Source organism: Symphalangus syndactylus, chromosome 18 (assembly GCF_028878055.3).
Source record: "Symphalangus syndactylus isolate Jambi chromosome 18, NHGRI_mSymSyn1-v2.1_pri, whole genome shotgun sequence".
Classification (NCBI taxonomy): Eukaryota; Metazoa; Chordata; class Mammalia; order Primates; family Hylobatidae; genus Symphalangus; species Symphalangus syndactylus.
Window position 1 is genome coordinate 111724293 of NC_072440.2, and position 16857 is coordinate 111741149.

The 16857-nt window shown below is 39.2% G+C and overlaps 1 protein-coding gene across 8 annotated transcripts in view; it reads left to right on the forward strand.

Annotated features, from left to right (window-relative positions):
• Nucleotides 1-16857, forward strand: part of SH3YL1 (SH3 and SYLF domain containing 1) — a 44752-nt gene that overhangs the window by 15660 nt on the left and 12235 nt on the right. For all 8 annotated transcript variants that reach the window (XM_063622877.1, XM_063622876.1, XM_055251899.2 and 5 more), the window contains 4 exons: nucleotides 713-777; nucleotides 12908-13020; nucleotides 14185-14313; nucleotides 16227-16395. In XM_063622877.1, the coding sequence (XP_063478947.1) occupies nucleotides 713-777; nucleotides 12908-13020; nucleotides 14185-14313; nucleotides 16227-16395 (476 nt within the window). The remainder of the gene's footprint in view (nucleotides 1-712; nucleotides 778-12907; nucleotides 13021-14184; nucleotides 14314-16226; nucleotides 16396-16857) is intronic.

A 16857-nucleotide genomic window follows, 5' to 3' on the forward strand; every position in this document is an offset into this window, starting at 1 on the left:
TTCAAAAAGTGCTTTGGCCAGACCATCCCCCCACCAAATTGAAAATACATTTTTCTAGACTTGTTTAACATGACTGTTTCTATATCAAGAAAAATAAGCATATAGTAATCCTAAAATGTGCCGTATCATGGCAAATGGAATTACTGTACTTAGTTTCTAAATGTGATTTATCTTGTTAGAATTTTAATAACCTTGAATTTGTAGCCTATTTCTTCTGCTTAAGCACGAGAGGTGTTAAAACAGTTTTTGCCCTCAGAAATTTACAATGGGAACAATTACTATGTTACCATTAGATAATAAACTCTCTTGAATCCTTCTGATCTCTTAAATCTATGACAAAATTCTAGCTGAAAACTAGAGCTACAGCTAAGTTGTTTTATAAAAATATTGACAGTTGAAGTTACCAAGTGCTCTGTATGGCTAATGGTTAGGGAACCAATAGTTTGGTCTTATGCTTGTTGTTAGAGAAAGATTAGAGGACATGGGCTTGTGAGGCTATGAGACTCATAATGAATATCTAATACTTTTCAGGTATTTTTAACTTTTTAAAAATTACATATTCTTTTTGAAGATCACTTTAAAATGGGGAAAATACCAAGTCTCATTATTTTAAATAGAAGCACTCTTTAGATTTTAGCATTTTTCCTTCCTATGTTTACATGTCGAGGGTGTTTTAATGTTAGGATAACGTTCGTTTGTTTTTTTTTATTAGAATGGTCTGCACCCTCAGCCATTGGGATAGCTGGCCTTGGTGGGGGATTTGAAATAGGAATTGAGGTAAGTAGCTTGTGCATTTCCATACAACTGCCATGTCCTCTGAAGACACCTAAGATGCAGCCTGTGAAAACTGAGAGGTTTCCTGCTGTTCTTATTGTTACCATTGGCACCTAGGAAAAGTTGTTTCCTTTATTTTCTTGATGAGTGTCTAACTAAGGCCACCTGATGGTTCCCATTTTCTTTCCTTTTCTTTCATTAGGAGTAGGATTTCTTTCCTTCGCCATTTTATCTGCTTCTGTCTCATGCACATTTGTATAACAGGCATATCCCAACACCTGGCCAGCTGTCATTGGCAGTTTATGGACTGCTCATGGCATAGCCACTGTTCTCCTTCAGTGGGCATTGAAATCACGTGGGCAGTGCATCATCATCTGTGGCAAAATCCAGTTTTGTAACATATGATATTCAAATCCCTCCAAATTCTTTAAGTAAAGAAGAACTTCACGTTATTTCAGTTTATAATGTTGCTCCTGGGATTCTGGCATCTGTCGGGCAGACGTGCACACTCACAGAGGTCTCCTACATAGGGATCCTCTTAGGGCTGATGCTCATCTTCAGTCTGTCGTTTTGCCAGGGACTGGAAATTGAATCTCCTGGTATGCTCAACTCATTTTCTTCTCAAATTTCAGTCCATTTCTTCCTAAGCTATCCTTTGTAGATTTGCCCTGTTGACATAGTTTTAAATTCCCTCATCCTTATTAGGAGGAAGTATTTCTAACTCTTTTTTCATCTTTATTCAATCTTTCTTACTCACTGCTGTATAAATCTGTGGTATGAAAGGAACATAGTTTAGTTTTGCTTATCATGACTGCATTTTTGTACCGTATGCAACCAAATCAAAGCTTTCAAAAATATCGCCCTCTGGTGGAAAGTGCATTTTCATCAGGGATTGTGGCTTCCCTCCCCTTCCTCCTCCCTTCCCTCCCTCCCCTCTCTTCTCCTTTCCCCACCTCCACCCAGTCCCCTGGCCCTCCTTGTAGAAGGGCCTTTTTCTCTCAATAGATCATGCTGCTAAAATGTGCTACGTCACAACCTGTTCTTCCCACAACCCTCTGGCTCCTTGTGAGGCTGGGGGCATGCTTTGAGCATTTATTTCAAAAATGATGAGAGACTCAGAAATGATGTCTGTATTAAATTTCAATATGTTAGAGACCAAAAATTGAGAGTTTCCATGGTAATTCTTTGAAAATTTTGGACTTTTAGCCATAGGGCACATTAGTAGCCCTGAAAAACAAGTGCAAGTAAAATGTAGTCCCTTCATCCAGTAAATGAAATAGAAAGACTTTAAATAAGCATTTTATATACTGATACATAGTATTTTTTTTCTTTTTTCTTTTTTCTTTTTCTTTCTTCTTTTTTTTTTTTTTGAGATGGAGTTTCGCTCTTGTTGCCCAGGCTGGAGTGCAATGGCGCGAACTCAGCTCACTGCAACCTCCACCTCCCAGTTTCAAGCGATTCTCCAGCCTCAGCCTCCCGAGTAGCTGGGACTACAGGTGTGCACCACCACACCCAGCTAATTTTGTATTTTTAGTAGAGATGGGGTTTTACCATGTTGGTCAGGCTAGTGTCAAACTCCTGACCTCAGGTGGTCCGCCCACCTCGGCCTCCTAAAGTGCTGGGATTACAGGCGTGAGCCACCGTGCGGGGCCTTAGACTGATACACAGTATTATTTTTTAAAAGACAATACGAGATAATGGTGAGCTATTAGAGAGAAGACTGGATCAGACCATTCTGGCTCCAATTCTGACCCGGGTGCTTCCACTCTGTGATGTTAGGAAGTAGCTTTTCTTCTCCACACCTTAGCTTCTACATTTGCAAAACACAGTTAAAAATAGCCTTATATGAGTCTCTGGGCTTATATTGGTGATTAAATATGGATTTATACAGTAAAAGCACTTGAAATAACACAAAATATAATTTTATTGTTAATATCTTCTTCATCTTTGCAGCTTATTTAGGCTTGCCATTTACAGAAACTTTTTATTGCAAAGCCTGTCTTCATGACAGTATGGAAATTAACTATGGAATTTCATTTAAATAACATAACTATAAACTTTTAAATGTCAATTTCAAACAGAGATAAGAAGCATCTCCTAGGGATTGGAGACATGAGTTTTAAACTTCTTAACTATGATCTGACTTTGCTTCTCAGAGCCCCACAGATAAGTCTCTGCGTGTAACTGTGAGCGTGCAGTGATGTCACAGCAGTCGGCTATTTTTCGATGTTAACAGAAAGCACTGTTTGCTCTCCATGAAGCACTCTCAGATTCTGTCTGAGCCTGCATCCTAACAGCACTCGCGCCTGCTGTCTGAATGAGGGAGGGAGTCAGAACGGGAGCATGGGGTATCCAGAGTGGCTCCCTCAGGCTGTTCTCATCACAGCAGATCTGGTGCCCACCGAGACCATGGGGGCGCTGGAGGGTGGACACGTCCTTCCTGAAGGGACCACCCTCTGAGGGCACTTCTGACTCAGGTCACCAGCTGAGCTGAGCATCCCCTTTGGGCCTGGCTTCTCTTGGAACTTGCTCCTACCATGTCCTAGCAGCCACAGATAGTAAGGACCAGCCCTCAAGTGGACTGTGAGTACTGGAAAGGCAGAGACTTTCCCAAACTTCACACCTACGTCCACAGAGACTGATGAGACACCCATGAATGCTTCCTTTTCTGTAAAATGGGACAATGACAGGGCCTGTAACCACACAGGGTTTTCCTTTCAAGCACATAGATGGCACACATGTAATCGGTTAGTACTATCCAATATTTGTTGAATAATTTAACTATCTGCCTGCCTGCCTTCCTTCCTTCCTTCCTTCCTCTCTCTCTCTCTCTCTTTCTTTCTTTCTTTCTTTTCTTTATTTTGAGGCAGAGTCTTGCTCTGTCGCCCAGGCTGGAGTGCAGTGGAGCAATCTCAGCTCACTGCAACCTCCACCTCCTGGGTTCAAGTGATTCTCCTGCCTCAGCCTCCTAAGCAGCTGGGACTACAGGCGCCCGCCACCATGCTCGGCTAATTTTTTGTATTTTTAGTAGAGATGGGGTTTCACTGTGTTAACCAGGATAGTCTCGATCTCCTGACCTCGTGATCCGCCTGCCTCAGCCTCCCAAAGTGCTGGGATTATAGGTGTGAGCCACCGCGTCCGGCCATTTTTTTTTTTTTTTTTACAAAACCTGTACACATGCTATTATGGAATCATTTTCATAGCCATGGAAGGTGGTTGTCATCGCTCTCATTTTATCCATAAAATAACCAAGCCAGGGGAATTCTCCAGTAGGAGGCAGCCAGAGAGGGGCAGATTGGGAAGCGTCTGCTCCCACATCCAGGCAGCATGTTATTCGAAAGACAGAGTTCCTTATAGTCTGTCTTGTCTGCACATCCCTCAATAGGGAAAAAAGGAAGGTTCAGGAAAGTTACTTGTTCTTGGTTTCACAAGTGCTTGGGTGGTAAAGTAAGGCCCACCTCACTGTAACATTCATCTGCATAACAAGCCATTGTTTTTAGGGCACTATACAAGGTAGGCAAAGCACACATTATTTTCAATATACAGAGACATTAGCGTCTTACCTAAGATCACACAGCTAGTGTGTGGTTGTCAGACTGGGTTCACTAGAAGCGGAGCCTGATACCAGTTCAAGTGCATGTGATATACTGAGCAAATGTTCTTCGGGGGAAGAAACTTAAGGTATAAGGGAAGCAGGGTAAAGAAGGGGAAAGGTCCAAGCAAGGCTGTTGCTTAAAGTCTAGTTAAACTCTTCTTCATCCATATTGATAGGTAGTTCAGGTTACTGACTCAAGGTCTGTTTTTTTTTTAATAGACACATTTATAGCTACATATTCCCTCTAGGCATTGCCCTGGCTGCCTTCCATGAGTGTGGGTATGTTGTGCTTCATTTTCCTTAATCTCAAAATATTATCTAATTTCTCATGTGATTTCTTCTTTGACCCATTTGTTATTTAGGAGTGTGTTGCTTAATGACCACATATTTGTAAATTTCCCAAATTTATTGTCCTTGATTTCAAATTTCATTCCATTGGGGTCAAAGAAAATATTTTGTATAATTTCAGTCCTTTTAAATGGGGTAAGGCTTCTTTTATGGCCTTACATATAGACTCTTGTCCTGTACAATGTTCCATGTGTGCTGGAGAAGAACGTGTGTTCTGCGTTATTGGGTAAAGTGTTCTCCAGGAGTCCATTGGGTCTAGTTGGTTTACGTGGTTGTTTAGTTGTTCCATATCCTTGATAATCTTATGACTAATTGTTCTCTTCATCATTAAAAGTGGGTTATTGACACATCGAGCTATTTTTGTTAAATTGTCTATGTCTTCCTTCTAGATTGTCAGTTTTTGATTCATGTATTTGGGTCTCCGATATTATGTGCTTATATAAATACATGTGTATTACTATGTTTATAATTGTTATATCTTTTTGGTTGATTGACCATTTTATCATTATAATATGTCCCTGTTTATTCCTAATTACATTTTTTGTTGTTTTAGGTCCATTTCTTCTGATATAAATATTGCCACTCCAGCTTTCTTAGGTTGCCATCTGCATGACACATCTGTTTCCACCCTTTTACTGTCAATCTAATGGTAACTTTGAATCTGAAGCATGTCTCCTATGAGCATATAATTGGATGTTGTTGTTGTGGTTGTTGTTGTTGTTTTATCCATGCTAATAATCTCTGCCTTTTTATTTGGTTTAATTCCTTCACATTTAATAGATTATTGATATCATTGGATTTATATTAGCCATTTCACTTTTTTCTATATCTCATGCCTTTTTTGTCCCTCTGTTTCTACTTTACTGTTTTCAATTAAGTGAACATTTTGTACTATGGCATTTTGATTCCTTTTATGATTTTTTAACTGTATTTTTGAGTCATTTTGTTAATGGTTGTTCCAGAGCTTACAATATGTCTTAACTAATTCTAACTCTCATAGGGTTCTAGTCTTTTTTCTCCTTTTTTGTGCTATTACTGTTATACATATTAAATCTATATATGATACACACTCAGCAATTCATGATGATAGTTAATAATTTATATAGTTTTATGTCTTTTAGAGAAACTCAGAGAATAATTGAGAGCAAGTATTTACTCATTGAACTTGCTATATTAACCTTTTTTATTTACCATTTTTGGTTCTATTCCATTGTTTCTGTTCATTCAAGTTACCATCTGGTGTCATTTCCCTACTCCAAGATAACTTTGCTCCCACCTGACTCTTTTGTATGGTTATTGTCTAGTATATAATATTTCTATATGTTACAGACTTAACATATAGAAAAAATTTATTTTTAAACCAAGTAAGAGAAAAGAGAAGAACTATGCATTTATACTATTATTTATAGTTAGATAATTATCTTTACTGGTGATTTTTTAAAGTGTGGATTTAAATTACTGTCTAGAGTCACTTGCTTTCAGCCTGAAGGACTTCGTTTAGAATTTATAATATTTCTTGTAAAGTGGTTCTACTAGCAATAAATTCTCTCAACTTAAAAAAAATTTTAATCTGGGAATGTCTTTATATCCCCTTCATTTTTGAAATATACTTTTGCTGATAATAAGATTCTAAGTTGACCAGTTCTTTCTTTCAGCATTTTGTCATCCTACTGTTTTCTGAAGTCTACTGTTTTTGAAGAGAAATCTATCTGTTATTCTAATTGGGGTTCCTTTTATGTGATGAGTCATTTTTTCTTGCTCTTTTCAAGATTTTCTCTTGCATTTTAAGATTTTTTACGATCATCTATCTGGAGTGTATCTTTTTACATTTATTCTACTCAGAATTTTTTGAGCTTCTTGAGTGTAGGTTCATGTTTTTCATCAGATTGAGAATTTTCAGCCATTATTTCTTTGAGAAAATTTTCTGCTTCTTTCTCTTTTTCCTTGCCTTCTAGTACTTATATCACACATATGTTGGTGCACCTAATGGTGTCCCAGGTTTCTTGTGTTTCTGTCAATTTTTCTTCATTCTCTTTCTCTTAGTTTTTAAGACTTTCTATTATTCAAATTTACCAGTTCTTTGTTTTGCGTGCTCAGATCTACCGTTAAACTTCTCTAGTAAATTGTTCATGTTGCTTAATGTACTTTTTACCTCCAGAATTTCCATTTGGTTCTTTTACATAATTTTATGTTTTTATCAATATTTTCTATTCGATAAGATATTCTCATTGTACATTTTCCTACTTCTTAACCATAGTTTTCTTTAATTCTTTGAACATATTTATGACAGCTGTTTTAAAGTCTTTGCTAAATCTGATAGCTGGACCATCTGAACAGCAGTCATTCTCATCTGCTTCTTTTTTTAATTTTTTTTTTCTATGTATGGATCACACTCTCCCACTTCTTTGTTTGTCTTATTATTTTTGGTTGAGAATCAGAAATTTTAATATTATATTGTGTCAACTCTGGATGCTCAACCTCTCCCCCTAGGAGCCTCTTATTGTTTGCTTGCCGTTTGTGCAGAGATAAACGGCTGGACTGTTTGAATGAATTCTGTGCCCCACTACTGTGAAGCCTCCAGTGTTGTCTATGGGCATGCATATAGTTTTCCTGAGATGACAGGTTCTGACTATCCCTGTCCCTGACCTGTCTGTTAAGCTGTCTGTCCCCATTGGTATTACACACTGTTGTTAGCCTCCACTAATTGCCTGCTGGTTGCTCCATTGTTTCCAACAATGCCCTGGGGACATAATTGCTCCACAGTTTGATCCAGTTAAAATGTGCTCCTGTGCACTGGTAGTCTTTGAGGCTCATTTCTATTTCAGGAGGGCTCTTCTTAGCTATCTCTGTCCCTGGTTCTCCCTGATAATTTTCTAGATCACCCATGGTTTAGCTTGTTGCTATCATGGAGCTAAATACCTCATCTTACCTGTTTATCACCAAAAGCAATATTTTTGACAGCACCTTTGAACTTCCCCACTCTCTGTTCCAAAACCTTTCACTTCCCTTGGGGAGAGCTTTGGAGCTCTCTGCTCTTGCAGCCTGTCTCTCTCTCTGCCCAAGATCTCTGTGCTGTTGCTCCAGAGCTGGAGGCTGGGGCAGTGGCTCCCTTCTCTTGGAGTGACATCCCTGCAGCCTTGGGCAGGGTAGTAGCTTGGCTTGCCTCTGTCAGGGTGGAGCTTTTGCCCCACAGGTGAACTGGGGCAAGAGTGAGTGCGGCCCTGGTGCTCCTGGACTGTCGTGCTAGGCTGGAGCCTCCACTTACACATGGGTTCCGGGTGGAGGAAGGAAGCTCCAGACCTCTCAGCTGCTCTTGCCTGGAATGGAGCTTCTGTACAAGGAGCTGTGGGAAGAGAGATGCTGGCAAAAGCCTCTCCTGTGGAGATACTGCAGCCCTGAGCAGGGGCTGTGGGAAGGAAGTCTGTGTTCTTGCAAACCCCCTTCCCCAAGAGGAGCTTCCATCAGGCTGACCTGCAGTGGGGCACAGGTTGTAGCTCAAATGTCACCAACTCTCTCTGCCTTACCAATATTTAACAATGTTCATTGAATCAATGTGTCTTCATTTTCTTCACTTGCCATATGCCCTTAGGACAATTTCCAGAAGTGTTAATTTTTAAAATAATTTTTACCAGTTATGGTTATTTTGCTGTGGAGAGGGTCTGTGGCCTCTTTATGCACCATTGCAGTGGCATTCTGATTTGTAGATACGTTCTACAGTGGGATGGAGATTCAATTGTAATTGTTAAGTTTTAGCTCTTCTTTTGTTAGTTATAGAACATTGAACAAAGTACTTAATCTTCCTGAATCAAATCTGTAAAATAAAAAATTTTTAAGTTGAATAAAATGGTCTTTAAGTACCCCCTTTCCCTTCTGATATTTGTGACTGGCAACAAAGCTTGCCTGTTCTGGGCTAAAGTTGTGGTGCATTGTTTTGTGCCTGGGTCAGTCTCAGTTTTCCTCCAGACATCTCCGGTACCTTCCACATGGTGTATCCAATGCTGCAAAAATGTTACATTTGCTCCAGGTTCTTCATCTGACCTTCCAAACACAGAAAGGGATTGGAGTACCACCTTCTTAATTATTTGTACTGTTATTCTAGAATATCTGGGGAGATGATAACCTATTAGTTGCAATGGATGCCTTAGGACATTCGTGCTTAATTCTCTTAGAGAATCCTGGTGGAAAAAGATTGCAGTCTTAATTGTGTGTTCATTAATGCCCTGTTCTTAAGTTCAGTTCTCTTAACTAACAAGGTCTAGTTGTGCAAAGGATGCTGCTTAACAGCCACTGCTGTCTGAGGCTGCTCCTGGATAGCTTATTGCATTGTGCCGTGGTTTCACTGGAGAGTGAATGTCAGACTCATTCTTCTAGGAGCATAAGTGTAAGTGACCCTAAGCTTAGCCAGAAGGCCGGCATGGGGTTAATTTATGTTTGATGATCTCAACCTTTAGACTCCCAGATGCTGCAGGGTGGAGAGTTCCCTGGTTCTTGGGACATCAGAGGTACTGAATAATTGTCTAAATTAGTGGCTGAATACCTGTATCTGGGTTAGGGATTAATTTGGGGGAGGGGGAAGTTTTTGTGGTAAAGAGAGAGAGATTAGTAAAGAGAGTTGAGATTATGAGAAGTGAAGATGTGAAAGTGGTCTGAGGAAAGATAATGCTACATTTGCTTTGAATACCACTAACGGTTTCTTTTTGGATGACAGTTGTAGCCAAGCGCAAAGCTCAGAAAGTCCTGCTGCTGGCTTGGCTTTGGACGTGTACAGTCCTTTGCTGTGTTTCCAGAGCCAGAGCTCACACTGGGTCATCAAGCCAGAGCAGTCTGGCTTTTACTCAAGACTGGAATTTGAAAAAACAAAAATGACTGCTTTTTCCAGGGAGAATTTAGATGGGCCCTTTCACTTTACTGAAGAGGAAGGTATTTGGGTTTAAGTTGAGGATAAATTATTGTTAGGGATCCGAGTCCAGTTTCTAAGACCCCTGAGAGCGGGATGAAGGAAAAGATCTGTTGGTCTGAGGAATGGAGGGTGTTGCTGGAAGGACCCTCCACTTAAGCTTGGTTTGCATATTGAGACTGGCCATGCCACACACACACACACACACACAAGGAGGGAGGAAAAGGTTTATTCCCCATGTAGTGAGGCTTTTGGGGAGATGGGGGCAGGCTCCAAGGCCAGCCCAAGAGTGGGGTGAGAGAACGGCAGGGCGGAGGAGGGAGCCCAGCTTTCTTAGCGGGTTGTCCAGGTGTGGGGCTTAAAGGCTGACAGCAGTCAGTCATCCAAAAGGGGTAAAGCTCTGACAGGACGACAGCCCGGGACTCAGCTGTGTGGGTGTGAAGCAGGCTGACCACACGAGAGGGACATGGGGTGGCACCCTCTCAGGAGCTGCTTTCAGGAAATTCAGTCGCAGAGAAGAGGGACATTTCTCTCCCGCAGCTTCCCCTGCATGGCAACTGTGGTTTTTCACATTCTGATATTTAAGAATTTATTTAATTGAAACACTTGCATCTGAGTTACTAAGTTTTATTTTTTAATTTTATTTTTTGATTTATAGTGGACTACGTATTTTCCTGGTACTTGAAATAATTTAATACATGCATATGATTTGTAAAGATCAAATCAGTATGATTGGGATATCTGTCACCTTAAATATTTGCCATTTCTTTAGGCTGGAAGCATTCAAGTTCTTTTCTAGCTATGTTGAAATAGTTAATAGATTATTGTGAACCATAGTCACCCTACTGATCTTATAAATAAAACACAAGTCTTATTTCTTCGATCAGACTGTTATATAGTTGAGTTTTAATGCAGACTTCTAAAGAAGTCTTATCAAATGCTTACAGGGTTTTCTGAGAGTGCTGTCCCAATGTGTTGTTCAGCTCCTCCAGATTCCTGCAGGAAATCTGTCTTGCTCCTTCTTCTAAGCTGTGGAAATAAACTGAGAGCCATTGCTGCTCACAGGCCCGCCAAGCTGTCTGCAGAGCTTTTGACCTGGTTCTCGGGCTAATTGATTGTGTCACCAAAAAACACAATATTCTCTTATTCTTATTTCAAAAGAACTAAAGAGAGATCAGACCAAAAAAAATCAAAAGATTTTTTTTTTCCTTCAGCTGCCTCTCATAGCTTGGCCTTACTTAACTGTACCACGATGTACCAAGCAGAAGTGGAACATAAGAACCAGTGTAGCTACAAGGTCATGGGTAGAAATTTGTATTTTCCGAGTGTGTATGTGGCAAGCATTACACAAGGCAAATTTGTTATCTAAAAATACGTATAAGATACAGGTTATACAATCACTGGTGAAAATGCTTAACTTTGCGTAAGAAAAGCTAAATAATTATCTGCCATTCAGCACCATAATCCTCAGAAATTGTCTATATGTAAAATAAAATGAACAGTTGGCAAGAGTCAAGCTGAAGCATCTTGTGTGGGTCAGCTATCTGGTAGATTTAGTTTGCCCTAGAGATCTGAAGTGTATTTTATTTCATAAAATGGTTCAAATTGAACATTATTAAGAACATACTTGTATCAGGAACTCTCTTAGGGCCTTTCAAGTATAATCTCATTCGGTTATAACAGGATTTTTCTGTCACTCATATGAAAATGTTGACTTGAGAGCATTGATTTGATTAAAAATGTGAATAACTGTATAATGAAGGCATATTTTAAACACGAGTCTGCTTGACCTTTGCATGTTTTATTGAACTGATTTCAATTCATCCCTAAACAGCCTTGAATGTGTGCCACTATTATTACACCCATTTTCCAGAGAAGGAAATTGCAGCTTTCAGCAGCTCAGTGATTTGCCCAAGGTCGCACAGCATGCAAAAGGGAGTAGTCGAGTTCCCACCTATTTTTAATTTTGAGTCCAAATTCTTGGCCCCATGCCAGCACTGTTTCAACTTCCCAGGTACACTTGACGCCTATACCTGATTCTCACAGTAGTTCCATGAGTTATAGGTCCTAGTAAGCAAATTTTAAACACAGAATGGTCAGAGACACAAAGACTGGTTAAATGACCCCAAAGTCCACAGCTCTTGAGAAGTGGAGCTGGGATGGACATTGGTTCTCCACACCCAGGGGTGCCCTGGCCCATGCTGCCTCCCCTGGCCCATGCTGCCTCTCATTTGATGGGTCATGTTATTTTTCAGTTCTAACTTTGGGCTTCCACACTGCAGTGATGAATTTGAGAAACAAATACTTTCACTATGTTGACTTGCCTTGAGCATTCAGTTGAATCTCGTTGTAGTTTCTTCTTTTATTTAGAGAAAAATTAAGACAGCTGGGCTCAGTGGCTCATGCCTGTAATCCAGCACTTTGGGGGGCCGAGGCGGGTGGATCACCTGAGGTCAGGAGTTCAAGACTAGCCTGGCCAACGTGGCGAAACCCCATCTCTACTAAAAATACAAAAAATTAGCCGGGTGTGGTGGTGAACGCCTGTAATACCAGCTACTCAGGAGGCTGAGACAGGAGAATCACCTGAACCCAGGAGGCAGAGGTTGCAGTGAGCTCAGATCACGCCACTGCACTCTAGCCTAGGCAACAATAGTGAAACTCTTTCTCAAGAAAAAAAAAAAAAAAGAAAAATTAAGTCATGGAAATAGACAGTCCTAATGGAAACTACTTTGCTTTCTGATATGTTGAGCTTCTGTGACCTACAGTGAAGTGGCCCAGGTTCAGCTTCCAGCAAGGAGCACACCGCTGGCTAGAAGGAGAGTGTAGAAAGTCTCTCAGGACCTTCAGCCCCATCGTCCCTGGTGCTGTGCTCTTCGGGCTTGGCTTTTACGGAGTGTTTAATCTGATGAGATCAGAGAGCATGTTGGATCCCTTCCAACAACCTTTGTTTGACTTGTTAGCACTGACAGTTTACCTAACCCCACTAAACCTTAGGATCACCACCTACATGACCAGGTTGTGTGGAAGATTAAAGGACATGATGCAGGTAAACCTCATAGTATACACATGGTGCACAGTAAATGCTCGCTGAGGTTTGTTGTAATTACCTGTGGCAATATTGGCTTCATAATTCATCAGCTCAAAATAAAAATATGGCTCTCGTCTCACATTCTTTCCTGTCTCTGTTGATGTTTTGCTACAATGCATATGGTGTAGTTGAGTGTTAGTCAAGATGAATTTTAAATGATATTTAGTCTTAATGATTTTTAAATCAATGAGTTTCTACACTTTAGGTATCAGACTTGGTGATAATTCTGAATTATGACCGTGCTGTAGAAGCTTTTGCAAAAGGCGGAAATCTAACCCTCGGAGGGAACTTGACTGTGGCGGTTGGGCCCTTGGGAAGGTGAGTTCTTTAAATAGATGTTAGACAGTAAAGGTTTAACAACTGCATATTTTATTTTGCATTAATAGGAACTTGAATTAAAATGAACAGATTTGTACATCCCCAGATTTATACGTGCCCAGAAGATTCGAGGTCATCACAAATAGGAAATTTGCAAAACACAGCCAGTGAGATAAGCTAGAAAATCTGAAACCAGAACACACGAGAAATAATGAAATGTTTTAGAAGCATAGGCCATTGTATCTGTCAGACTTGAACATAAAATCCACCTTAAGCTTTGAGAGAGCCAAAGGCAAGTCAGATTTTATGATAAAGTTCAGCTTTGACTAGGAAAGAAAGAGCTTTTTTCAAAGTAAATCATAAAAATTGGATATGGATTTGTTTTTTTGAGCTGTGTTTACAGTACTTAAAGTGTATTTTTCTTCTCTATTAATGAAATGCTAGTCTTGGATTAATTGTGCAGTGTAGAGATATTTTATACCCACACTATTTATAGAAGTTACACAGTAAAATCATCTAAAAATGTTTCTTGGTTCCATGAAAATACTCAATGCAAAAATAATCCAAATTCTTTAGCACTCTTGAGATGTATTTCCCAGTTTTAAGAGTGGAAGATCCAGTTGGAAAATACCAGAATTACAAATTTTTAAAACATATTTACACATGCTGCACTGTATTCTTTTGCAACACAGTTCTATATTACCAGAGCCTTCTGTAATAATTTCATGTATGTTTTTCCCCCTGGCCTGTTTTTCCTCTAGGCCACATTAAAACATCTAATTTAGGCCTACAGTAAGTAAAACATAGAAACAGCTGAAGAAGGTACAGAACAAAATAATTCATTTGATTTTTTTTAATTTTAGTATTATTATACTTTAAGTTTTAGGGTAATAAAATTAAAAAAAAGGAAAGTTAAAAGAAAAAAAGACTGTCAAAAAAAGAAAACAAAAACCAAAAAACACTAAGTGATGACTGCATGAAAAATAAGTAAAAAATATTACAGCATGCAATACAGGATTCAATGAAGTATATTTATTATTAAATGTGTTTCAATATCAAAAAAATAATAATTCATTTGAGCTAGAAGGAGAGTGCTATTTAAATAGTTATCCTCGGGCTTAGAGCTGCTCACAGCTTTGTGATGCAAAATCTTGTGCTTTGCAGGAACTTGGAAGGAAACGTGGCCCTGAGAAGTTCCGCTGCCGTCTTCACATACTGCAAGTCAAGGGGACTCTTTGCAGGCGTGTCTTTAGAAGGGAGCTGTTTGATTGAAAGGAAGGAAACTAATAGAAAGTCAGTTCAAGTTAAAGTGATTTTAATTGAAAGCGTGATGAGAAAATAGTACTTCAAAAGTTGATACAATTTGCAGATTACATTTATATATTCTTTTTACAACATGTGGTTTTAAGTGTATATCTTACATTTAAAAATTAAATATAGAAATAATATATGCTCATAGAAAATGCAGAAGACACACGAAAAGTAAAAAAACATTCGATCCCTTTAAAAGACTAACACAATTCACATTTTGCTTTACTGCCTTCCAACATTTTCCTAAGCATAATTTTTTTTGTTTTGCCATATGTGATGGTAATCACCGTATATATTCAATTGTAAATGCTGTTTTTTCCACTTCGCATTTTAAGATAGCTGGAAACCATCATTCTCAGCAAACTATCACAAGGACAGAAAACCAAACACCACATGTTCTCATTCATAGGTGGAAATTGAACAATGAGAACACTTGGACACAGGGAGGGGAACATCACACACTGGGGCCTGTCAGGGGGTCGGGGGCTGGGGGAGGGAGAGCATTAGGAGAAATACCCAATGTAGACGACGAGGTGATGGGTGCAGCACACCAACATGGCACATGTATACCTATGCAACAAACCTGAACATTGTGCACATGTACCCCAGAACTTAAAGTATATTAAAAAAAAAAAGAAACATAAGCATAAGTTAGTAATACTCTTAGTTGGATGCACCAATTTCAGTGATTTTCAGATGTTTGTGGAAAGCACACCAGTTACAACTCATGGGTCAATCAGTATTCCTTGTTGTGAGGTTTCCTGTTCTACACTCCACCTTTGTCTTTTCTCCATGTCAAATAGAGACCAATTTAAAATACAGAAATACAGTTTGATTTAAAAAAAAAAAAAAAGAATTTGGAAGTATCCTAAGAGGTAAAGGGAAACTTCTACTTTAAATTGACATCTGGCTAATTTTTCCCAAAGATGCAAATTAAGGGGCTCTTACAAATTGCCACTAAAATATGTGTAAAGGCCCAGAAAGAGATAAAAAGCTAAGAGTGACAGCAGGACTTCTTCCAGAACCTGCAGAAATTCCTTCATTGCCAGCCTGATCGGGCTGGCACCGCTGGTGTTGGCTGTTCACATTCGCCACGCATGGCAGACAGACCCGCCACTATCTGAGACAAAGCATGCAGTGTTTACCCCACCGAGTCACTCAGGAATTCAACAACACTATTTGATAAAGCTAAACATAAACCACAAGAGGTAGAAAATAGGAGGGATGGGGAAAAATAAGGTTTGCAGAACTATTCATCTTATAAAATCAAAAGTGATGTGTTAACTCCTGGTTTTATTAATTTGAGAAAAGTTAACAAAAGAATGCTTTTAGAAACTTCTAGTTTGAGGCTGTTGGCAGGCCTTCCCACTAAAGTTCAACTAAACCCTGGATAAACTAAAACAAATATGTTGCTTAATGAATGGCAGGGCCTCCAAGCATGTAAGGCAAATGTTTATTTAATCTTGATAAAAATAAATATTTTAAGGAAATTACAAAGCCAGTTATAGGTACCATTTTTTTAAGAAACTTAAAAAGTAAAAACCTATAAAGATGTATGTGCTTGTGTATATTTATATGTGTTTATATATGAATATGTGTACGTATATATGGGCAAGTCTAAGTATTTCTATGATAATGTGGATGTGCTTCTTATATTAATAAAGAAAGGATACATATAAGGATATTTATGGTAGCTGCCTGTAGAGGTGAACTTTAGGGTACATTTAAGGCTTGAACATGGGATATTGCTTAAAGTTAGTGTTTAAAAAGTAGTGTATATGAAGTGCTATGTATGAATGATTATATATACACACCATGTGCGTGCACATGCTATGTTTAACTGTAGAAAAGATTTGTGTATATTAAAATGTTTTTAATTTTATATTTCCCATTAGATTTTATTGTCAAGATATCCGAGCTTATGACATTTTATTTGGAGATACACCGCAGCCTGCTGAAGCCGAAGATCTTTATGAAATTCTTGATTCCTTTACTGAAAAGTATGAAAATGAAGGACAGCGAATCAATGCAAGAAAAGCAGCAAAGGAGCAGAGGAAGTCTTCTGTACCGTGTGGTTTTATGTTTCACTCAGTATTCTCAGAAATCTCTTTCTGTAGAACATTCTGTCCCTGATGTCAGGTTCCTAAGAACCTACTAAGCCTCCGTCGTAGTTTCACTGACTTCACGTTCTTGGGAAAAGGTCATGCTACCTTGACATTTCCTCTATACAAATTTCAGGGAAAAACATAATTTGTCTTCTGTGATTGCATTTCTCCAAGGATGGAACTTTGTTGTATCAATAATACAAATAATATTTGGGAGGCCGAGGCAGGTGGATCACTTGAGATCAGGAGTTTCAGACCAGCCTGGTCAACATGGCAAAACCCCCTCTCTACCATAAAAATAGAAACATTAGCTGGGCATGGTGGTGTGTGCCCATAATCTCAGCTACTCAGGAGGCTGAAACAGGAGGCCACTTGAGCCCATGAGGTTGCACTGAGCCAATATCATGCCATTGCACTCAGC